The 25,967-nt window shown below is 30.8% G+C and overlaps 1 protein-coding gene and 1 long non-coding RNA gene across 2 annotated transcripts; one reads left to right on the forward strand and one right to left on the reverse strand.

The window, feature by feature from the left end:
• LOC112419215 (uncharacterized) lies at window positions 1-2,341 on the forward strand. The gene is made up of 3 exons (XR_003009372.2): window positions 1-751; window positions 1,232-1,291; window positions 2,060-2,341. It is a non-coding gene; the product is annotated as an uncharacterized lncRNA (long non-coding RNA).
• Window positions 2,342-13,293: 10,952 nt separating this feature from the next.
• Window positions 13,294-18,030, reverse strand: LOC11433871 (gamma-glutamyl peptidase 5). Its single transcript, XM_003593232.4, has 4 exons — window positions 17,626-18,030; window positions 14,527-14,673; window positions 14,259-14,426; window positions 13,294-13,528 (listed from the first exon to the last, which is right to left on the reverse strand). The coding sequence occupies exons 1-4, from the start codon at window positions 17,944-17,946 to the stop codon at window positions 13,427-13,429; spliced, it is 738 nt and encodes a 245-aa protein (XP_003593280.1). The 5' UTR covers window positions 17,947-18,030; the 3' UTR covers window positions 13,294-13,426.
• Between the last annotated feature and the right edge of the window lie 7,937 nt (window positions 18,031-25,967).

Raw genomic sequence — 25,967 nt, forward strand, 5'->3', positions numbered from 1 at the left:
TTTATTGAGTGATGATATTATTTCTCTCTTAAGAAAAAATAGTTTCAAATTTATTTATTTATCATTATATGATCAAATCATGGTTCCTAATTATTTAGTTGATGTCTTATTTAATTTTATCTTCTTTTAGCAAACTTTATGAATATGTAGTTTATTATATTAGAGTAGGAAAAATTGGTGTCATTTATTAAGTTACTAACTTAATTTTATTATAATTGTTTCTAGTTTTATGCTAGTTACTAGTTAGGAAGCACACGATCATGTTTATTTATTACTAGAAAGTATAAGATACAACTTCTTCCATGTTCATATGATCATGACACACCACTTTCCACCCCATGATTTAGTTCCACATTTTTAGCAAGGAAGTTAGTGAGTGAGAGAGTTATTCGGTTCCTATTCTTTTCACACATACCCATTCTATACTTTGAAGAACAAAACAAAAACAAAATACATAGGAAGAAAGAGAAAGAGAAGGAGAGAAAACAAACATTCACTCTAGGGAGACAAGTAAGAATCCTATCATCACTATCACTATTCATGTCAATTATTAATGATAACCAAAATCATTCCCTATTTTATCGTATATCATACAGGGAACACAAGTACTTTTGCTTTGTTTCAACTGCCTAGATATAGAAATAAATAGAGAAAGATAGAGAGAAGAGAGTGAAAAAGGAAAAACAATTTGGAAGATGGAAGAAGGGTCGAGAGAGATTAGAGTCCACTATAAGAAATTCATCGTCACCAAGTAAGAGATATTCCACTCTTTTCTCAATCTTTACAATTCCATTTCAAGTTTAGATTCTTTTTCCTTATTGATCTTATAAAGTGTTAAGTTCTAGAAGTTATTTTATTTAGGATCTTGCAACATAGAGAAGATATTCTTGTGGTAGAAATGATAGGATTTTGATCAATATATAGTATATAGGGTGATACGTATACTAGTGCCGTGAACCAATTTAATGTAGCCTGAAAACATAAAATCAAGTATTCAAATGAGTTGAATTTATTTTTCTTAACTATTAGAAATTACTAGAAACATAGAAGAGGTTCAGATTCGACTAAAGGAAAATGAATTATACATGTTAAAATAAGTTGAAACTGTGTCGTGTCAAAAAGGAAATAAGTAAGTTGTAGTGAGTTATTCTTTAGTAGAATCTAAGCCTTGAGTGATAATTAGGGCGTAACTGAGATTTAAAACTAAGCTAGTAAATATTTAATTGTGAAGGTATGGATGTAGTGGAACAAAGACTGCTCCTTGAGGAGTTTAAGGATTGTTTTTGTAAAGGTAAGGACATCACTCCACGTGCTTCCGTACATGTATATGTATATATAACTGTGTTGTGATAATTATTTTGGTGGTGCCGTTTTGAAATGAAGGATTATGTGTTTTATATTTGTGTTATGATAATTATTTTGGTGGTGTTGTTTTGACATGAATATCATGTGTTATTATTGTGTGGTGCTCTTTTAACATGAATACTATTTTTTTTATGGGTGAATAACAAGTAACTATAATGGTGATTCAAAACTATATCCAAAGGTGGGATACTAGATTTAATTTTAGGAGATTACCCAACGGTGGGGTATTTAAGGAGACATTCATGCATTAGTTGACTCAGACAAATGCCCAATGGTGGGACACTGACTATTGAGTTTTAGGAGTTACTACCCAACGGTGGGGTAGTGGCGATTCATATGCATTAGGTGATTCAGAATAATGCCAAATGGTGGGGTACTGAACATCGAATTTTTAGGAGTTATTACCCAATGGTGGGGTATTGCCCAATGGTGGGGTATATTGTCCAATGGTGGGACATTTGACTCCGTTTAGAGGTGAAATCCGGATCATGAGCATTTGCATATAGACTGAACAATAGGAATTAACGCATTTTAATCAGGTTGTAACTTAAGGCGAGGTGTGGTGATTATGGAACTGAGTAATGTGTCTTGTACGGTCTATTTATTTATTTGGTTATCTTTTTTTGTAAATTTATATATGCATGCATATTTGCACTATGTTTGTTAGTTGGAGATGACCCTTACTTTTGGACAGATGACCGTCAATCCGTCTTTCGTCCTTGGCGGTGACGCTGGGGAGGCAAAGTGATTTAGTAGATGAAGACGCAAGTAAAACGGTGGCACACATTCGGAGGCTTGATATATTCCGACACTGGTATTAACCTTGTTGAGAAAACTTTTCACAAGCATCCAGAACTTTGACCAGCTAGGTGTAGTCTTAGGTAGGAAAAAAAGCCAAGAGCCTTGCTATTAGGAATAATATATTTTTGATGTAAAATTTACTATTTTGGAAATTCAAAGAGAAGGTTATTTATTGTTTATTTTAGAGTTGATGAGTTTGACGTTACTAATATATTTTTTTTTTTAAAAGAAATTATTCGTCTTATCACTAAGAATTTGGTAATTAACATCCAAAAAATCGGGTCGTTACATGCTTCACGCCCATCTCCGGTATGAATTAATTTTGTTATGATACATATCATTATACAACTAGAACTTTTACCCGTGCTACCGCCCGGGTCATAAATAATGGAGAAATTAATATATTGCAATATTATCCTTTACATAGATAAGAAAATAATTCAGCATAAACAATATTTTAGGTCATACATTGCTCACACATTTTGAAATATCTCTTTATACACTACATTTGAAGTGGTTTTGATACAATCATCATTGGCATCCGGTCAATCGTATGGGTCTAATAGCGTTGAAGCGCTATTGTTTTTTAACAATGTTCTCGTTCTACTTTTTGGGTTCTATTTATAAGCGGTAAACAATTTCTTTTTTGTCAATTTATGAATCTTGTTATTAATGCATTTAATTTAATACAAAATAAATCTTTTCCTAAATTTCACAAAGGGCCATGCCAACTACGGGTCATATACGTAAAGAACACATGAAAATAAAGAGTTGTAAAGTTTTGTCCATAAAATAATGCATTTGTATACCAGACAAAAAGATTGCATTTGCAGAATGCATTTGTAAAGAAAATGAATAACTATAATCTAAATAATAAATAGGTTGCAAAAAGGATATGGCAGGGCAACTTAAAGCTATATGTATCTTCAGCTTCCTCATGCTTGCCATGGACTAAGACAACTTCAGATCAACCATGTAAGTGGAAATAAATGAGACCTTGTTTACGGTATTACTCTGCTACTCACTTGTGCAAAGTGCAGATGCTCCGTTTGAAAACTAAGCTTTGAATGAGGAATTGTCACAAATGTAGCTAAGCAAATATTCTTGTTATAAAAATGAGGAAAGAGGGAGCGAAAATAGGAATGATAACAAAAGTAATTTGGAATAAATTAGAAGGTACATTGCAAGGTAATCATCAAATACAAAATAGTAATGAAAAGATTTCAAATTAAGTTTCAAGAAAATAGATTGGATACAATGTATGTTTGTTGTATACCTATCTAGTTATTCAGTTCGTCTTTAGACAAATATTGAATAAGAAATTTAGCATTTAAATTATAATTCTGCCAACTTACCTCATATTGATGTTTTTGTGCAGTTAATCGTGCTCCTCCTCCAGCTCCTCGTTGGGACTCCAGTGGTGGTTGAACTTTTTTTGGAGCGATTGCTGAAGGTATCGTAATAGCTAGGAAACTAAAATATTGAGAGAATTCATAAGAGAGAGTTAGGGAAAGTAATATTCTCTATATTCCTTGTATTTGATCAAATGAGAGGTTGGTATAAGATTCTTAATCAGTTAAAGTTATGCTGATTCAGCACACTTAGTTACAAGAATTATAACTTGTTTGGTTAGTATTGTATTACTCAATTTTCATACACTTATGATTTTGTAATGAATTGAGTTTGTTTACTTTCAATTTGTAGGAGTGGCTTTTTGGACTGAAGTTTCTGTTGCACGCAGGGCTGTGGATGCTGTATTTGGCCCTCCAACTATTCGAAGTGAAACAGTATTTACCGAAACTCCTGCTGCTTCCCCTGCACTGGCACCGGTACCGGCACCTGCACCCAATACTCAAAGTCTTGGTAGCGATGCATGCAATATTCACTCAAAGGCTTTCCTTGATGTAAGTTGTTTTTTTCATATGATTCTATTCTCCTATAAGCGAGTGGAACGTGAAATGATTTTGTTTGGATACATTCAAAATAAGAATGATATATTTGAAAAATGTTTGGATATTTTGTGTAAGAATTGATGTTGGACTGCAAACGCCAAACCAAACATTGACAAAATAGCATATAGCAAAACGATAGCAACCTGTTCAAATTTCGTTACGCTGTAGTGCTGTTTAACAAAATTAGGCTCTAGATAGTTTTATAAAATTGCTTTAGGCTCTAGATAGTTTTATAAAATTCCTTTTGTACTTGCATTCTATGGTTGAAATTTGTTATTTTACATGTTTATTTTTAAGAAATATTTCTCAAGGTGATCCTGTTCATTTGGTTTCAGTGCATTAACAGCAATGAAAATGAGATCAGCAAGTGCCATCTGAATATTAATAGTTTGAAATTGTAATCTCATGCACCGAGCAGTGCCATACATGATGCACCGAGCATCTGATTTTGTACTGATGATATCTAAAGAAACATCCAAATATTGCATGCCAATTGATCCATCCTAAATTGCCTTTTTCTTTTTTCTTGACAATAATCGAAAATTGACTTAAATGATACCGTTTGACCTCCTTTTTTTTTTTTTTTTCTTTCTTCATATAGACTTAAATCCATAAAACTTATTGAGAGGTTGAATTTTTTTCATGATTTTTTGCATGCATGTTTATACAGTAAATATGACTTTGCATATACAATTAGTATTTTTTTGACAAGGGAGGAATTAATAATTTTGAAAGTGCCAATAAGCAAAAAAATAAAACGGAAACCTCAATCTAGAAATTGAAACGTTAGTTTTTTTAGAATCCTCTACAAAATTACATAGAAAGAATATGCAAAGTTTTATAGCATTCGAACTAGGCCTCATTTTATTTTAATTTTTCAATCAAAACGTGCATAATTATAGTTTTGTTTCGATTTAGCATATAGTCATGAGTTAAATTTCGTTATGGCAGGTATGATTAGAACATCATAAGAATGTTTTAAACGAGGGACGAATTAATTATGAATTGTTTAAAAAATTTACAATTATGGGAAATGAAAATTCATAATTAATTTGTCCCTTATTTAAAAACTCCAAAATTTAACGTTAGAGATTTTTTTTTTTTTTTGACAAAACGTTAAGAGGTTTTTATGATGTTATAAACTTGCTAGAAAAATTAGGGACCAAAACTTGAGTATGCTTACTTGGATCAAAATTACAATTTTACACGTTTTAGATGATAAAACAAAATAAATCGAGGCATAATCATAATACTCTTAAACTTTTTATGTTCCCTCTATGCACTTCTATTGAGGTGTCTAAAAAACCCGGCTCAAAATATGATTTCTAGATAGATATTTATGTTGTTTGTTGATAAAAATTTATAATTAATTTGTCTCTTGTCCGAATAACATAATTTTTTTTTGTTGCAAAGACTAGTATTTTGGCGTTCTAAACATACTTGCAAAAAATCATAAAAGAGGTAAAAAAGAATCTCAAATTCTTCTACCAAAAAAAAAAAGAAAAAAGAATCTCAAATTCCAGAGTGTGAATTTTTTTTCATCACACAGTCATTTTTTTTTTCAGACTTCACATATATTACATGGTCAATTTGAACAATTAACCCTATATATACCCATTTAGCATATGAATATTTTTAAAATACTATATTCTATAGGAATGTATATGTTCAACTTTCACTTCTCATTTTTTATATTGGTCAAATAGTTTAGTGGCAAAATTTCTGCAACTATCAAATGAGTTATACATATAAGACCTATTAGAATAATAAACATATTTAATTAATATTAGTTAAGCATATATTTAAAAAAAAAAAATTAGTAAAAAAGCAATGATAAATGTCTCTAATAATTTAAATTTATCTTATATTTTTTTGATAAAAAAAATGTTTATATTAGGGACTATAAGATAAAATACCTTTGTGTAAAAAAAAACGATGATATAGCTTTATGCGAAAGAAAAGAAGAAAGATAAAATACATTTCTGGTGTGATTTTCTTCTCCAACAAGAAACATATGATAGACAGACACAGCACACGTGGACTGTGAGGAATGACCAGTTCTCATAGCTCTAATTTATAGGACAAGTTAAATGACCAGTTCTCAATGTATCATTACTCTTTAACTATTTTATCAAAATATAAATTTAATAGTTTGTTCAAGGTATTTTCAGTTCTATTGTTTTCTTGATATAAAAAGTCACAACATAAAAGAATAACAACATGCCTGGTGGTGGACGTGCTGGTGGTGGTGGTGGACGTAGTGGTGAGTTCCTCCATAGCTTCGTTGTGTATGAATAATTGAATGTGATTATGAATGTGAATGAATATAATTATGAACGTGAATGATGTATACACATTATTATATATAACTTGTGATTCAAATCAAGGCATGCATTCTTTGTATGTTTTTGATTTGTCTGAACAATAAAATAGTATAGTGATTTCACTCAATAAATTAAGAATGTGTTCATCTCTGATTTTATTTTCTAGTTATATAATGTTGATCAATTGTATTACTTGTGTGTTTGTAGGAAAATCGGGTCGCGCAGCTCGACGTTCACGTCCTACTCCGGGTCCATATGGAGGTATGAATTAATGTGATTATGATACATATCATTGTACAATAGATTAAACTTAATTAGTTTCAAAATAAGCTTTAAGAAATTAGGGATTTAAATTATAATTCTGCCTCCTAAGCTTGTATTAATGTATTGTCTTGGTGCAGCTCATAGTATTCCCCCTCATCGCGGGGATTCCAATGATAGAAACGGTGCTCCCCCTCCAGCTCCTCCTCAGAATTCCAACGGTGGAACTTTTTTTGGAACAATGGCTGAAGGTATGCGCGTGTCACGGTAGTAGGAAACTCGAATCCGAGAGGATTCATATTTCATAAGAGAAAGTTAGGGAAAGTAATATTCTTTCAATTAGGTACTCTATTACAAAGGACATGGCATGACAATACCATTTCCAATATACTTGTGATTTTGTACCGAATTGAGTATGTTTTCTTTCAATTTGTAGGAGTGGCTTTTGGGGCTGGACTTCTATGGTAGACAGGGCTGTGGATGCTGTGTTTTGTCCTCGAACTATTCGAAATGAAAAAGTTGTTACTGGATCTCCTGCACCTGCACCCGCACCCGCACCCAATGCTAAAAGTCTTAGTAGCGATGCATGCGATATTCACTCAAAGGCTTTCCTAGATGTATGTTTTTTTTTTATTCATATGATTTTACTCTCTTATGTTGTTGAAAATAATAGTTTGTTCAAATTTGACTACGCAATAGTATTTTAGAGCCACTATAGCTGCTATTTGATAATATTTTACTAAATAGTGTATAACAAAACAATAACGATGTGTTCAAATTCTACAAAATTGCTTTTGTACTTGCATTCTATTTAAGAATATTTCTTATAGTGAATCTGTTCTTTTGGTTGCAGTGCATTAATAGCAATGAAAATGAGATTAGCAAGTGCCAGTTTTACAAGGACATGCTCGTAGAGTGCAGAAGGAAATTGAGTGCATGAAACGTGTTTCATTTCCTTTGCCATCCAATGCTATTGCTCTTGAGTTTGCATTTTGTCCCCAAATTTGTCTCATGATTATAACTTCATTTATGGTTAAGTGTTTCATTTTTCTTATAAGTATTTCATTTAAATAATCTTTCTTGGTTCAGGAGCTGTCGTCTCAATATTAATAGTTTGTCCATCAAGAACAATTGTAAGATGATCATTAGTATCATCATTATTGATATTAGTTTTTCCTTTCTCAATTAATTAATATTAGTCAATAAGTGTTTGACACTTTTGTCCATGTTATGTCACAAACGATTTTTCTATATGTTGGATCATCCATGATGAGAGGGTCTTACTCTTTATTTGGTATCTAACAAGTACTCTCGTTGTGGAGACAAACAAAATAGTTCTAATTGAAGAGAGATGTTTTATGAAGCAACTTTTACTTTCAACAGAACCGTGTTTTTTACTATATCCTTTATAACTTTTAAACATCTTGTTAGTGAAATAACTCATCAAAAATATTAAAGAGTATCCTTAGGATATTGTTTAAGAAAACAAATATAGAAATGTTACGTTGAAAATTGGCAAAATAAAATTGTTAAAAATTTAAAAACTATGTTCTTTAAAACAATATTCATGAAACTATTTGCAATTTCATATGGAGAGGTCTGAATAACAAAGATATTCACTTGGTTGGGACATGATTCAATCCTCAAATAAGCTTCGAGTTGATCTTCTCTCTATCGTTCATAATTTTAAAACGTTAGCGCAATAAAGGAGCAGAAATACGATCACTCATACGTACGCATCTTTTCGCTGTTATACTTCATATTAACACAAGTTTGTTAGACTACATTTACTTGAACTAGAAATTAATTGGATAAGATTGAGTTAGTTAGAGACTGATCACATAGTTACCACAGTTAGTAGCATAACCATCTCTACATACATGGTTATTGCATTTGTAGAATACACACTTGTATATATACCACACCCGTTTATTCATTCTTATATCTCATTCTTCTTCTATAATCATCATCTCACAAAGTAATGTAACATACAATTGATTTTAGTTTTTGTATTTCCAAATTTGATATTTCCGTGGAATATTTGATGATTTTAGTTTTTGTATTTCCAAATTTGATATTTCCGTGGAATATTTGATTTTATGGTTCAAATGAAGGCTCTGTTTGGTAAAAATAGCGGATGATTGATAAGCTAGCTTATAGTTTATAGCTGATGACTAGTAGCTGATAAACTACTTGAAATGTTTGGTAAAATTAGCAGTTCAATTAGCTGATAGATGTAAAATTACATAAAAGGACATTTTTAATTCATAATAATGTTTATATCAATTAATGTTTAAAGTATTTAAAAATTAAAAATTGTTAATTTAATATTATTATTAAATTAATTTTTAATTCCTAAATATTAATTTATATTTATTTACATTTGCTTAAAAAAATTAGATATAAAGTGTAAAAAAATTTAAATGTAACAATAATAAAATATAGTTTGTAAATATATATATATAGGAGAAAAGAGGGAGAGAATTGGTCACATGTTTGGCACATGAGTCACTTAAGTGTTGTTTTAATCTCACCCATTGCTTTTAATCTGACGGGTGTAATTTATTCTCATCATTTTCACATAAGATACCCATTCTTATGTGATATGCCCCCTATATATAGTGAAGGTAAACGTAACATTCTCATTTTTTTTTGGACAAAATTATTGTCCTTGTTCTTATTCTCTACAATTCTGATATATCACACAAAAATAACGTGTCATTTCGCAAAAAAAAAAGTGACATTAAATATTGAAATAGTCCAAAAAAAAAACGTAACAATTGTAACGGTAAAAAAAATAATCTTTTTCTATTGAGAAAAAAAAGGATCTTCATTCATAAAAAAAAATAGCATTCATATATAAAATATATGTATTTTAATTTATAATATAATAAATAATTAAGAGTAAAAAATGGAATTTAGTTAGAATAATAAGGGTAAAACTGGAATTAAAAGTGAGAAGCTATAAGCTATAAGCTCAAACGCTACTTAGAATAACTTCTGAAAAATAGCTTATAAACTCATGAAATAAGCTATAAACTCATGTGAAAAAGTGTTATTAAATAGAATTTTTTTTATCAAACAAACTTATAAGTTATAAGTTAAGAACTATAAGCTCTTTTTTTAGATGTTACGAAACATACCCGAAATGTATAAAAAGGTGACGCGACCTAAAACAATTTAACATATCTCTTTGTCCATCAAACTAATAATTATAACTTTAAAATTCCTTTTGAAGTGTACACTCCACTTTGTATGGGAGGATATGGGAGGATAGCTACATACCAAGGTGGAGCAGCTAAACAGCTGGAATGATGATGTCCAAATTTTGTCAGACCGGTTCCACCACCATAATAATTAAGTTTCAATTATGAAACATAAAAGATAATAAAATCAGTGTTTTGCTAACAAATGTCTTTGGACACTTTTTAAATATTTCAAATCAAGAAATTATTTTTTGAAAAAATTAAATATTTTAATTTTTAATGTATTGATTGCACAAATTATCATAAAAACTTACTCCCTCCGTTCTATAATAATTGACCCATTTGCAAAAAAAAATCTTATAATAACTAACCCATTTGCAAAAAAATATTGTTTCAGAAAAATTGATCTATTTCACTTTTCAATACAATATTAACTACTCCATCCATCCCAAATTGCACGATGTTTTGACCATTTCACACGTATTAAGAAATGTAATTAATATTGTATGGGGAAGAGAAATTATGAGTTGTTTTACAAAATTATCCTTAATAAATGGTATGGAAAAGATAAATGAAATAATTGAAAGAAGAGAGAGTAATTAATAGTTAATGATATAATAGGAAAAGTAACATTAATATTTCATTGGTATTGTAAAGCGACATATAATTTGGGACAATTTTTTTTTTCTAAAGCGACATACAATTTGGGACGGAGGGAGTACTTTTTTCAATTATAACTCTAATTAATATTATTTTCACTACTCTCAATTCAATATATTCTACTTTGCATTTATGATAAACAAGAATGCACCAATAGTTGATAAGAGCACTCATAACCATTTTTCTCTCTCTTTCACTTATACATTTTTTTTAATAAGTGTGAAATGAGTCAATAACTCAGTTAAAAGAGGACGGAGAGAGTACTATTTAAATTCTTAAATAGTATCTAAAGACGCTCGTCAGCGTTTCTCAAAAAGTTTTAATAAAAAAGAATAAAAAACTAGTAATATTTTGTGATCGAGATAATTAATCTTACTCTATTTTTTTTTTTGAAAAGAATATTTTATCTCACTCTGATCGAGAATGTAGATGTTATTTTGTCTATTTTGCATCACACAATTGTTTGCACACTCCTTCCGTTTCTATATTTAAGCATCCATTTGATTTTATTTTTGTTTCTAAATGTAAATCTTTTTTCAAATTATTAGATGCATTTATTATTTTTTTCTTAAACATACCCCTAATAAATACTACTAACTTGTCTTGAAATATAAAAAGTCAAATTTAATACACATACAAACAAAGATAATTTGGTATGTTAACACATAAAATAGAGACATTATTTACACCAACAACTTTTCTTAAGAAATGTGAAAATAGGGTGTATATTATATGGTCACGTGTTATGCGCATTTCCCCCTCATTTTGGACATTCAAATTAAAATATCAAGATATTAACTAGAAAATAAAGGCTAGGAACACACCTTTTTTAAGCAACACCTGTATTATCTATCAATGAAGGTACTTTATGAAGCCAAAATGATTGAATATACAAGTCACTTAGCAAGACCCGTATTAATAATTAAGGTTTAATATGGTTTTGATTTTTATAAATATTTTAACCTTTTGTTTTAATTTTTATATAAAAAAAAATTCTTCGGTTTTTTATCCTTCGGAAGTCTTGCATCACTATTTTTAATTGTTGTTTTTAAATCAACTCATGTGTATTATTAAAAATTTTAAATAGTTTTTTAGGAGTCTTTAGAATATTATAAGAATGTCTATAAAATAATCAGAATTTTTTAATGAATTAAATATGTATTTTTAAATGTCAAAAACATTAAAATTCATAATCATTCCTTGTTTAAGTGTCGAAAACAAAAACAAAAACCATAATCATCCCTTGTTAAAAGTTTAAAATCTTATAAGAGAGAATTATATAATGTACAAAACATGAATGTAGGAAAAAAAATAAATTTTTTAATAATACACATGAATGGAAATAAAGACAAAAAATGATGATACAAAACTTTTAAGAATCAAAAGTCGATTAAATTTTTTAAAAAGACTAAAATAAAAATTGAAATAATTCTAAACACAAAAACATATTCAACCTTATTAATTATTGTGTAAATATTTATTGGGGAAGATATATGAATTCTTTTTCTCTCAATAAAATATACGTGGGTCCTTTTGTCTCCAAATTATATTGATTGGAGACTAAGAGAAGCACTAGCCAATTAAATAATCTTATCCTTAGAAAAAAAGGTATACTATACATTATGATTTTTTTCCAATGATAAGAACATTTCATATTTTTTTCCAATGTAAGTAATTGTGCCTCAGCTAATGCATCAATTTCGTTAATCAGTTCTCTTATTGTTTAAACAATGTACTCAGTTTCATCAAATGTCAACCCGTCATAGAATGAATACATGTGTGCATTTGAAAAGATTTGACTTTTCACAAGCCTCTTTCTTGTGTGTATCTTTCCTAATTTGGTCATAACTACCTTCTTAATTATTTACATCATCCGATCACTATTATAAGCAAAACTTTTTATTTTAGATTTATTTATTTAATGATGTATATGATCTTTATTATAAACCACATACATCATTTAATAAATGAATCTAAAATAAAAAGTTTTGCTTATAATAATGATTGGAAAGTGTATATGGAATGAAGTTATTAGTGTATCTTTCCTAATTTGGTCATAATTAGTTTCTTAATTACTTATATGGAATGAAGTTATTAGTACGAGATCGGCTAACAACATATTATCTAACACACATTTTAATACACTATTTTCTATTGGATAAAATTCATATGAATTCCATCAAAATTAGATGAGATCAACATATATAATAGTGTAGTGTGTTGGGATATGTAAATTAAAAAAGCGTGTTCCTGACATTATTCATTTATATAATTTCTCTCCTTACTTAATTCTTTTTAGTTTCTTTACTTAATTATTACTCATTAAATGTCATTTTGTTTAATTTACAAATATTAAGAAATGACTATAAGGGTGTGTTTGTTTCAAGTTTATCAAATTTATTTTTAGGAATAACATTCCTTGGAATATAAAGATGGGAATTTTATTCCAAGGAATTTAGGAAAAATATGTTTGGTTAGCTTTATAATATTCCTAGGAATCATAAAAATAGGAATTATAATAGGAAAATTATTTATGAATTTATTCCCATCTCCATGGGAACTTTATTCCCACCCTTTTCCTTGGGAAATTTTTTCTATTCCCAGGAACATTTTATACCCGGGAATAAAATTTAGTAAACTTGTAACAAACATAGGTATATACATTCCTATCATTTTATTCTCGGGAATCAACAATTATAACTTGAAACAAACACACACTTATAATTGAATATTGGGTTACTCGATCATAATAGTATTATATTTAAGAAATGTCACTTTTTATTATTGTCAAATAATAACAATTACAGCTGAAATTTTTAGTAAAAAAAAAATTACAGCAGAATATTTTGTTACTAGGTCATAATTGACCTTTAAGAAATGTGAGACAAAGTGTTTTCCATGCATCTGTGTCTGGATCTCGTAATGTTGCCTTCATCTTTACATCCGAAGCAAAAGCTTCCTGCAATTCCAAACATCCACATATTAATACTACTTTTGTCACTATTTATAAGCTCATTACAATCTACTAATATATTATTGCTCTTATTTGAATTGGAACTTTATATTTTTATCACAAATAAAACTTATAAATAAGGACAAGATAAGACATACATCACAAAGCAAGGGGATAAGGAATACATTAAGCGAACGAAAATATATATGTATATTTTATTTATTTTATATCAATAATTGTGACTTCCTTAAAAAAAAAAAAAATCAATAATTGTGACTCATTGCACTGCACGTGGTGCTATATAAATGTGAATTCTACCAGATTCTGATCCCATACCATGGATCAAATCTTCTGATTTTAAAATATTGCAAAAGATTTTCCACTTATAGACATATAGATTTCAAAATATGAGTTTGTCTTTTTTTTTTAAAAGAAAAAAATATGAGTTTTTGGTGTATAATATTGTATATGTTAAAACAACTAAAATTAGCAAGTTTTTATTGAAAAACAACAATTATTTATTAAAAATTTAAATATTTAATATAAAATATATAAGTATCAATGCATAGTTACTATTTTAAAACTTCTTAATATTTGCACATGATAGAAAAACTTCTTAATTATTTAACTTCCAACATTGTAAAAAGAGTTGAAAGAACAATGTTATATCTCTTTGATTAAGATTAGAGCATATATATATGAATGATGATGAGGTGTGTGTGTAAATATTACGTACCTGGATTAAATTACGGTTAGTGATACGGTCTATAAAGTGAAGAAAGATGTCAATGTTGAATTCAGGGTGGCCTTGGATGCCCAACATGTGATTTCCATACCTAAACATCTCAATTCCAGTCTTTTCTGACCAACCAATTACCTCTGCTTCAGCAGGCAAATCTAGAACCTAATCAATTTTATTTTACACATAAATTCAATCACTTAATTTTACCATTATGAGAAAAAAAAATATAATTATGTTTTCATAATTTAGAAATAAATAGTACCTCATCTCGGTGGCATTTGAATAGTGAAAGTTTTGATGGCAAATTGAGAGATGATGATGATGATTGTAACAAGTTGATGGTTGAGACACCTATGTCCCAACCTGCAGCAGAACGTACCACTTTCCCTCCCAATGCACGCCCAATTATCTACGAACACAATCAAATATTTCAATGAAGCATGTGCAAAATTCAACACATTATTACCCAATAAGTGTGTGTGACACTTAAGAAACATTTTGGTCCATTATATGTTCACAAACAATTTCTCTTTATGTTGGATCCTCCATGATGAGAGGATCTTATTCTTTATTCTATATCTAACAAATACTCTCGTTGTGGAGGTAAACTAAATAGTATCAATTAGAGAGAGATGCTTTGTAATATAACTTTTAAACATCTTGTTAGTTAAATAATTTATGAAAAATATTAAAAAGTGCCTTATGATATCGTTTAAGAAAAGAAATATAAAAAACAAATTGAAAGAAAAACAAATGTTATGTTGAAAACCGACAAAATAAATTTTTAAACTTTTTTAAACCATGTTCTTTAAAACAAAATTTCTATTGTTTTACTTCTTTAATCAATGATTTTAAGTTAGATATATAGTTGAGAAATGACTCCTCATAAATTGAGTATGTTATCTTTCTTTTCGAGATTCATATTGATTAATCATGTCATTTTGTGACATATGTCCCCATAACCAAATTAGACCACATGTGGAAAAGGAACATATTTTGTTACATCCATAAAGGAACTTTTAACACAACATACAAATAACTCCAACAAAACATATGGTACTGATTATTGACAGGACCACAAATATAATTTTAAACATTTGTGGTTCAGATAGACGGTACAAGCTAATTCATTATCCTTGTTGAAAAAGAAGCCATATTAGTCAAAACGATAAATATATTTTTCCCCATTTGGCTACTTGTAAGGAAAAAAGAAAAAAATCCTTCTAAACATACTTACGGCTAGAGGAGTATTAAATATTCCCTGCGTCTCATGTGTCACTTTTGCATTTTTTTTTCTTACTTTAATATATCAAGATAATATATTTTTTAAATAATATATCCTTATTTATTAAAATTTAACTTCATTTTACTACTCCACTGACTATAATTAATATGCGTATTTTAGTGAATGATACTAATTTTATTTAACTACGCCAGTTAATATGAGACGAGGCGAGATTATCTTTTAACTTATTCATAGTTCTTTATAAGAAAATCATTGTATTTTATTCACACATTAGAAAATATTGTATATTAATTTTGATGATAAAACAAAATTCATTTGGTTAAAATATATTCTTTTTATAAAGGTCAATGTCAATATTCTTGATTTTTATAAAGGTCGATGTCAATATTATTTGTCGTAGTTTGTGGATTGTCTTATTATTATTTTTGGATACTTTAACTTCCTTTAATACACTTTATGCTAAAGAAGCTTGTGTTGATTTTTTGATATAATTTGTTTAACTTCTTAAAAAAATGATTCGGGTGAGATTTAAAATCATTAACTACTCTTTTATATCATTCTACTCTTTTATATATATACCCTCACCTCAGGCATCAAATCATCTTTATATATTTATAATAAAGTACTAATTTAGGTGATTGAGATACAACAAGTAACGATATTAGTGGAAAAAGCTAATATTTTCTTCGTATTTTAAAATGACAGATGAATGATATAATAATTAAACATGAAACTTAATGAGACGGAGGGATTAAAAGAGAGAAAATGAAAAATAAATCTTTGAATAATAATAAGTAAAAAGAATAAATTTGTTACAAAAAAAAGGCTAAAAAGAATAATGTGCAATTGAACTAATTAAGGCGTGAAGGAATTTTACAAAAACATCCAATCATATATTATATATTATGTAGATATTTGTTCATATAAGCTTTAAAAAAATTGATATGTGACAAGAAGGATTATTATATACCTAAAATTCAATCACAACATTAATTAGTTCATAGTAATTAAAAAATGTGTATGATTTCAGTGGATTACCACTTCATCTAAAACAAAACAAAAATGTATTATTTGAACATCAAAGTACAAACATTATAATATCGTGTACGTTCATCTTCGTGTGTCTTTTTTTTTTTTTTTCCAACAATACTTCTCTTTATTATTCTTTTATCTACTAAAACTTATATATATATGGGATAGGATCAAATGACACCATGGTGTCAAAATTAGTTTGACACTAAATCTTATCCATTCATTTCATTTAATCCAAAGGTTTAAAACTATCACCAAATTAAGTAACATGCATCAAATACTCTCTATCACCTAATTAAGAAACATATCTATCATCATTAATTCATAATCAAACAATACCTTCTTGTTTTTGGTAGATTCGAACCCTTTTTATTTTCCCCTAACTTTTTTCTTTTGGCCATAAGCACAAACTCAAACTTTATAATTTTTATAAAATCATGATAAATCTTAATTCAGTTAAACATGAGACACAACGAGTCCTCTAAAAAAACATTAGACCTCTGAGTGACAAAATAATCTAATTAGCATGAACAATTCAAGAATCATTTGTCGAGCTTGTTGGTTTTTTTTAATACAATTTAATTAATTATTAAAAAAATATGAGTATATGAGATAAAGACAAATAAATATCATTGATGGTGATGATGACTCAAACAACCATAGATATATGAGTTCAACCATTCATTTTATAAAAAAGTTTGAGTATGATTATAGAAATCTGGGAAAATAAAAAAGAGGAACAAATAAATTTGGGGAAATAAAAATGGAATGTTTGATTATAAATTAATAATGATAGATATGTTTCTTAATTAGGTGATAGAGAGTATTTGGTGTATATTAATTAATTTGGTGATAGTTTTAAACCTTTGGATTAAATGAAATGAATGGATGAGATTTTGTGTCAAACTAATTTTGACACCATGGTGTCATTTGATCCTATCCCTATATATATATATATTAAAAATATCCATCAAAATCAAATGACATCAAAAAATTCCTGTCAACCTATCATTTTTCTTGCCAAAATCAAAAGGTTAACATTTTTATGTGATTAATTGTGAATATTTATTACTTAATTATTACCTGGTGGCCAAAGCAAATGCCAAGGATTTTTTTGTTGAGTGAATTCAATGTGTGAACAAGAGTGAGTAGTTGATGGATCCAAGGGTCATTGGAATGTGCATCTTTGCAGCTTCCAGTGATGACAAAACCATCATAGAAATCAACATCATCGTCCTCAGGAAACTCTTGATTAACAACTTTGTAAAGATCCCATGTTTCTCCTTCCTCAGCCAACATTTTTGTAAAGAAACCATAACAACCTCCATGTCTTTTCAACAAATACTCTGAATCCTCTCCACACATTAAAATTGCATACCTCTTCTTCCTCAATCTATCTAACATCTCTTAATTTTTGCACACACAAAGAGAAAGATATTAATTATGAGAGGAAGAAGAAATAGAAAACACAAATGGTGTGACCATGGAATGGAACTAGTGTGTATTTTTATATATCAAAATATTGTACCTATCAAAATGGCCCACATTATATCAGCTATATTACCATACTATCCTCATTTGTCTGCTATAAAAAAAATTGAACTATTAGATTTTTTTTGTTGAGAAATATATAGATCGTTATAGATTGCATTGAATTCATGATTATAAAAAACACTATAAGAAGAAAGATCGAGTTGTATGGTAACGATGAGAGTGAGAAAAGATTTTAATTAATGGTCTAGAATAAATAGTTGGTAAATAAAATAAACTAATTATTAATATTACAATTATAACTTTTTTTTTTGTAGTGGTCGATGTTTGAACTAGTTGGTAAAAAAATAAATAAATAATTAATATTGCAATTAATATTTTTTTTTTTTGTAGTGGCTGGAGTTTGAACCCTAATCATTGCATATTTTATACATATATTTACTCTTCCTATTAAAAGAATTAGGCGAATTAAAGTTTGGATTCCAATCGAGAAAAATACATATATTTACTTGACAAAAATAATAATACATATATTTACTTTTCCTGTCAAAAATAAAAACTATTTACTCTATTAAGTTTAAGATAGGTCACAAGTTCAAGTTACACATATTAGTATTACATCAACACACTCACATGATACTCCTTTTGTTCCTTTTTTTTTTTTTTTTTTTTTTTTCATACTTAGACGTCAAAAAGTTAGAGCTCAATTAGATTTACCGCAAAATCTTTAGATTTGTTTAAAACGTGGATTTAGGTGTCTTCAAACCAAACTATACATATAAAATATGTTGATATATAGTCATAGATACTTATAATATATCTTTTGACTTTTGATCGTGAGAAAACGATTATACACTTGAGAAAGAAAACTAATATGCTATTATACCACCTGATTCATGCCGCACAACGAAGAAATAACAATCAATATTATATTTTCAAGTAGAATATTTTTTATATTCGTGAGAAAAATGTGAATTTTGACATCCATAAGGTAGAATTAATTCTTGTAAAAAAATAGTAAGATTAATTCGAAATATAAACTTACTTAAAATATAATTAAGGTTAAATACTTCTAAAGGTCCTTTAAGTTTTTCGTTTTTCCCAAAGTGGTCCTTTAAGTTTCAAATGTCCCAAACAAATCTTTAAGTTTCAAAAGTCTCAAACAAGTCATTTTAGTTTTTGAATCGTTTCAAACAAGTCCTTTTAAAGGATGATGGTGATGATTCAGATGATAGCAACAAAGTGCATTATCCACCATTTACCATGCCTAAAAAGATGACTAATTTTAAGTGGGTGTTAGGAGCTGGATTTGGTACCAAAGATGAGTTCAAGGAAGCAATTACCAACTATGTTATCTACAATAAGACTTGTTTGAAACGATTCAAAAACTAAAAGGACTTGTCTGGGACTTTTGAAACTTAAAAGACCACTTTGGGAAAATGAAAAACTTAAAGGACCTTTAGATGCATTTGACCTATAATTAAATATGAAAAAACATTATGTTTCCTCTATTCCCACTTCCTCAAAAGTTTTCACTTTCCCTCCCCTCCGAACTCACAAACAGAGTTTTAGGCTATGTTTGTTTGAGAGTTTGAGGGAAGAGTTTGTAAAAAAAAAAATTGGAAAGAATGGAGAGCTATGAGAGTAAGGGTTTTGAGGATTTAATTTTCTTCTTAAAATAAAATCTCTCTAATGTTAGGGAACTAAAATATTGTATTGGATGAGAAGTTTTTAGGGGTTTGGGTAAGTTTTTCAAATCCATTCTATGTTGCTATAATACTTTCAAAGTTGTCACCGTGAGCATAGCTCAGTTGGCAGGGATATACATTGTTATATGCAGGGTCGAGTTCGAATCCCGGACACCCCACTTATTCACCTTAAAAAAGGTGAATTCTAAAGATTTATCTATTTTTTTCTCTATTCTCATCCCTCCAAAACCCTCATCTCCCTTTCCCTCTAAACTCTCAAACAGAGTTTTAGTTGTTCTGTTGCAAAATCTCCCTCAAACAAGCTTCGACGTTTTCTTTTCGATGATATTTTTGAGTGTTTGCATCTCTAGATTTGTTAAGCTAGTTTTTAGTTTCATTTTCTTTTGGACTTCGGCCCCCTATTGAATTAAAAAAAGTATCAAGTTCCTCAAGGGAAAAAAATATTAAGTTGTAAATAAAGTAGTTTATATGTCCCGTCGAAAGTCAAGAACTTAGTATGGTGTATATGTGTCGTGGTTGTTTACCAAAGCGAGTTCATCTGTTAGATAAAAGAGTTGTCTGTCCAACAAATTGTGCTAGTTGTGATTCGAATAATGAAGATCTTATGCATGTTTTTTTTTATTGTCCTTTTGCTATTCAGGTTTGGAACTAGACCGGATTGTGGGGCTCTATTCAGCATGCTATATCTACTACTGTTTCGGTTACGGGTGCTATTTTCTCACTTCTAGAGCATTTGTATGTTGATTTAGTTCAGCGACTGACAACTGTTTTTGGGAGTATTTGGAAATACCGCAATCTCAGAGTTTGGGACAATGCTACAGAAATCAGTGTTACAGTTTTGGAGTGTGCTAGGAATATGATCGTTGATTGGCAATTAGTGAATGCTCCTGCTACCCTTACATCAGATGCGCATCAATAGCCTTCACCGACACCGGATGTTGGGGTTTCTACTACGGCACAACATGTTGCTACTTCGTGGAAGCACCCTATTCGGGGAGATATAAATGCAACATCGATGCGACTTTTTCTTCTCGCTTCAAACGTACAGGTATTGATATTTGTGTTCGAGATTCAGACAGTACCTTTGTTCTGGCTAAGACTGTTACATATCCTTGTATTGTTTCGGTTGATGTTGGTGAAGCCTTAGGTTTACATTCGGCTTTGCAATGGCTAAGTGATATGCAGTTCGATAGCGTGGATTTTGAAACGGACTCTAAAGTCACATCTGATGCTTTTCTGTCTACTAGAAATGACACATCTGAATTTGGTTCCATTATTTCATCTTGTCGTTTACTATTTAGCTCTTTCTTTTCGAACTCTAAGGTGGAGTTTGTTAGGCGACAAACCAACACGGTTACTCATGCTCTTGCAAGAGAAACTACGTTATTAGCTAATCCCGCTGTTTATTATGATATACCCAATTGTATTGAAACTCTTATTATCAATTAAATGTTATAAGCAAGTTTCCCTGAAAAAGAAAAAGAAAATGTAAAATTGCAAAAGAAAAGACCACACAAAAAATGTGTACGCACTTTAATATAGTATAGAATAGATCTAACTATCCAAGACAAAACATGTGTCAAAGAAGAGAATTATAAAAACAATACACAAAACAAATATTCAAGACAACGTATACTCATACAAACAAATACCAAACCAATACAACAACACCTATAAAAAAAAAAAAAAAAAAACTCAAACCAAGGAAGACGAACACGTAATAGGATGTATCTACCATTGATGTAACTCAAACTTGAACCCTTTAACATTTTATTTGAATCACCACCATAACATTAATTTGATATATTCTAAAATTTTACTTATGACAAGCTCTTTATGGATTTTGGCAATAGACCACACACAAGCCATCTAAAGTGGTTGTAGTAAATCACAATGCCATATACGATTCATGCAGAGACCACGAAAGGAGTGAACATGTTACATACACCATGCTATTTGACATAATACACAACCATGTCAATACAAAAGTCCAAATACTTCCAAGCAATGAACACTCAACAAATAAATGTTGAAATGATTGAAAGAAACCGCAACCACTAATGCAATGTAAATCTATTATTTTGTATTAACCTCTGGAGAAATTCTTGGGTAGGAACGAACCTAACCTATCATCCTTACAAACAACAAACTAAAATATGACACTTCATTGTTTTTCCAGGTGTTGGTGGTGAATGATGATAGAAGATCACGAATTAGTGGTGGTGGAGAGAGAGAGAAATGACTAGTTGATTTATTTTTTTATAATTATTTTAAAAGAAAACAACGACGTGTCATATTTTAATTTGTTGTTTGTAAGGATGATAGGTTAGGTTCGTTCCAACACAATAATTTCTCTAACCTCCGTACAAAGATATACCTTTAACGGAATAATTTTACTTCTTTCAATATTAGAAACCGACATTAACATCTCATAAATCTCTTTGATTGAGAAATTGTCAAATTATACGGTCCACTAAATTGATCTCTTAATACCAACATGGTCATAATGAAACCCGTCCTTGGAGATGGAAAAAAAGAAACGAGATTCACGTGCTTACAAGCTGGAATCTTGTTGGAGATATAGTTAGATTGGAGCATTGGCTATAAATCGTCTATAAATTAGATGTGGGGTACATTAATTATGGGTGAATTTTCTATGATGTGCAAATTTACACATGTTAAGAAATTTAAAGTAGTAACTTTAACTTGGAATTTGTGTCTTTTATATTAAATATGTAGCTCTTTAATAAATAATTGTTGATTTTTAATGAAAAGTTATTACTTTTAGTTGCCTGCAATATTGCATACACCCTCCGGTCACTAATATAAGCAAAAAAACTACATTTTAGGTTCATTCATTTAATGATGTATGTGGTCTATAATAAAGACCATGTGCTTCATTAAATAAATGAACCTAAAATGTACTACCTCCGTCCCTAATTATAAGACCCTTTTGAGAAAAAAAATTTGTCCCTTTTTATAATACTCATTTGTTATTTCCAACTACATTAATTATTTCTTTACATACATTCCCATATTTATTATAATCTTTTTCTTCAATCAGCAATAAATAACATGTTGAAAACATAAATCAACTCTCTCTCTTAAAGGATAAAATTGTAAAAACAATAGTAATTACAAATATATTTAATACAAATATTCACTATCTTAATTCCCGTTATTTTTTCAAAAGGGTCCTATAATTAGGGACGGAGGTAGTAGTTTTTTGCTTATATTAGTGACCGGAGGGTGTATGTTAGAAAAACTCTTTTAAAATATACTAATTATTAGTAATTTAATAATAGTAGTGCGTTCTCTGTTACAAAATGCAGAGGAGTGAGTGTTATTTAATTGTATAAGATGAGTATTTATAGATAAAATTATCCCTACTGACCAAACGACATGATCAAAATTGTTTAACCTTACTCAGTTTATTGTGCCGATAGTGTTTGAGTTTTCCCTCGTTTAGGGGGAACATGAACACCACGTTCAGCCAGTAGCTCACCATTTCGCGGCATGACCCGTTGACAGAGTCTAATATACGAAGCCTCCCTTGAAAAGTGTGTTTGTGTCTGTCACATCTTTCGGTTAGTGGTGCAAAAAAGAGGGAGTACGAGTTGGATGTCTTATTGGCCACTCCCACTAAGCTTTGACTAAGTATGCTATTCTCAAGACTCGCGTACTCCTAAGTAGATTCGAGAAAGAATCGGTTGACCATTGTTTAATAGTAGTAGTGATCTCCTAACTATGTATCAGCTAAGGAAACTTGTCTATCCTTAAATCACATATATATTTTTCGATTGACATGATGTGTTATCAATTAACTTTAAAAGTTGAGATGATCTGACATAAACTTTATGCTCATGGACAGTGTCATTATTACATCGTAGAACTAAAAACGAGTTAAGATCCTCTCCATTTATTAGTATCTCAATTTCTTCCATTTGGAGAGATAAAGACGCATAAAATCTTGAAAAAAGTAAAATATATAATTTAAACACTAAGCTTCTCTCTCTAGACTTTTTCTCTGTCATCTCTCTAAACCCAAACATGCGGCTTCTTCTCCCTATCTCCAAATTTTCCGCCGCGATGTAGATCTAGAGAGGGTGTTGTGTCGAGTGTTGCTCTTTACACCACCGTCGTAACCTCCTTCCTCCGGCGTCTGTCTTGTCTTCCCGTCGTTCCTCCGACATAAATTTTCGTGGTCTTCTTTGTTCAGATCCCGTCACCTCTCGTCGTTTGTCGACAAACAGCTCCACCGTCGCCGTTTGGATGGCTGTTAACGAGCTTGGGTGTCACTTTCTCCACTGTTTCGTGGTTCGTCAGTTATCTGGTGCTCGCCGGAGTTGTGCGATTGTTCACGCCACCCCTGGTTTGGTGACCGAACTCTTTCTGTTTGTTTTTTTCGTATTGCCTTTTGTTGTTGTTTTCCATTTTGCGACGGTAGTGTCGTGGGTGCTTGTACCATGCCGGAGGTTTGGTTGGTTTTCGTGTTGTTCGTGTTTTGTTGTCCGTGTTGTTGTGTCATTCGTGTTGCTCTGTCGTTTCGTGTTGTGTTGTTGCTTTCGTTGCTTATTTTCCTTTTTTTTTTTTTATGTTTTCAATAAACTGGTTTTTGTGTGTTATGTGGTTCCTTGAAAGTTCTGTTTCATCTGTGTGATCTTGAGTTGTCAGATGTTGCTCGAAAGAGTTGGGTGCTTAGACGCTCCGTGTTGGCGGTAGTAGTCATTTATGTACCTTCAGAATTTTTTGGGTCCTTTTTGGGTCATGTTGGTGGGCTCTTGTCGCTTTTTGGCTTGGTTGTTGTTTATTCCGGTGTCGGACGCCTTCTCCTTGTCTCCGGTGGATACCTGTTTACGATCTGGGTTGTGTTTCCGCTTCAGACCGGCGTCGCTGCCCGTGTTTTGTTGTTGGGTTGCATCTTTCTCTTGATCTGTGTTTGTGTAGCTTCCAGTTTCTTGGTGAGGTGGTTTGGCAACGTAGTCTTTGGCTTCAACCTAGCTGTCTTGCTCTTGTGCTTGCTGAACTGTGGTGTTGCAGTGGTGGGGGTGGGGGTGGTGATGAACGGGTGGTGGTGGTGATGTGAGGTGATGAGGTAGTGGTGTTGGTGGTGGTTCAATTGTGGTTGCGGTGGTGGTGGGGATTCGAAAAAGGGGGGTTGGTGTTGCTTAGGTGAGGAGGTGGGTGCTTTTGTGGTGGTTGTTGTGGGTGATTCCTTTTGGAGGTTGCCTCTGTGATTCGGGTCCATATTCATTGTTGCTACCTCTCGTTTGAGTTTTGGGTTGCTTAGGTGTTTATGGTGGTTTAGAGGGTGCGTGTCCTTCGAGTTGAGCATTTGTTCCTTTTTGATTGATGTTTGCATTACCGCAAATCATGTCGTATACATAGTGTGTGCTGGATGCTGGTGGGCCAATTACTTTTGCTTCGAGATCGGGAGTTGGTGTCTAGCTGCATTCTTGTTTGGCTGGCTACGATCATTCTCTGGTGGACCGGGGTAAGGGGTGCCCGTCTGGTGGGCCGATTGCTTTTGATTCGAGATCGGGAGTCAGCTCTTTGGCTCAAGTTTGGTTTTGGGCTTTTTTGGTGTTCTTTCGGTGTACCAGAGGTTGTGAGGTTGTGGAAACTGATTGATCTTTAATAGTGGCTCAGCTTAGGCGATGCGGACAGAGTGATTTATTTTGGGTTGAGTAGTGGCAATGTATGGTTATGGATATCGTTTTTTCAGTGGTCGTTTCTTGAAGGAGTTTTTAGGTGGTGATGTTTATTTTGGCGGGTGTTGTCAGGTAGGGTTTGACTAGGTGTTGTGTGTAGGGATGTCTTTTATGGTGTTTATTTTTCGGGTGTTTCGCCTATATACGGCACCTTTCGTTTGTATTCGCTGAATTACCGGTCGATGTTTGTCTTGAGCAGAGATCGAGTTTTTAAATAAAATTTTTTGATTCAAAAAAAAAAAAAGTATAATATTATTAATGATGGTGGAACCCACTTGGTGGTAGGACCAAACCATCTATTTTTTGTGTCTATCTCTCTCCAAATTGCAAACTCTATTTATTTTGTCAAATGAAGAGGATCTTAACCCACTAAAAACTAGTCTTTAGAAACCCTTCCTCAACGTGGAAATGGTCATTATCTTCTTTATTTCTTGTCAAATTAATTACCTAATGGTAATCTCAATATTCCCGACTGATCTAGTGATGTGTATCCAAGCCCGGCCCTGGGGGAGTG

Source organism: Medicago truncatula, chromosome 2 (genome assembly GCF_003473485.1).
Source record: "Medicago truncatula cultivar Jemalong A17 chromosome 2, MtrunA17r5.0-ANR, whole genome shotgun sequence".
Classification (NCBI taxonomy): Eukaryota; Viridiplantae; Streptophyta; class Magnoliopsida; order Fabales; family Fabaceae; genus Medicago; species Medicago truncatula.

Bases quoted from the DNA above. Each gene is read 5' to 3' on its own strand.
- LOC11433871 (XM_003593232.4), bottom strand. From the start codon at position 17,946: ATGTTAGATAGATTGAGGAAGAAGAGGTATGCAATTTTAATGTGTGGA. The intron at 14,674-17,625 runs GTAATAATTAAG...TTGTGTTCGTAG, and splicing joins GCATTTGCTTTGGCCACCAG to ATAATTGGGCGTGCATTGGG. The intron at 13,529-14,258 runs GTACGTAATATT...TTGGAATTGCAG, and splicing joins CTAACCGTAATTTAATCCAG to GAAGCTTTTGCTTCGGATGT.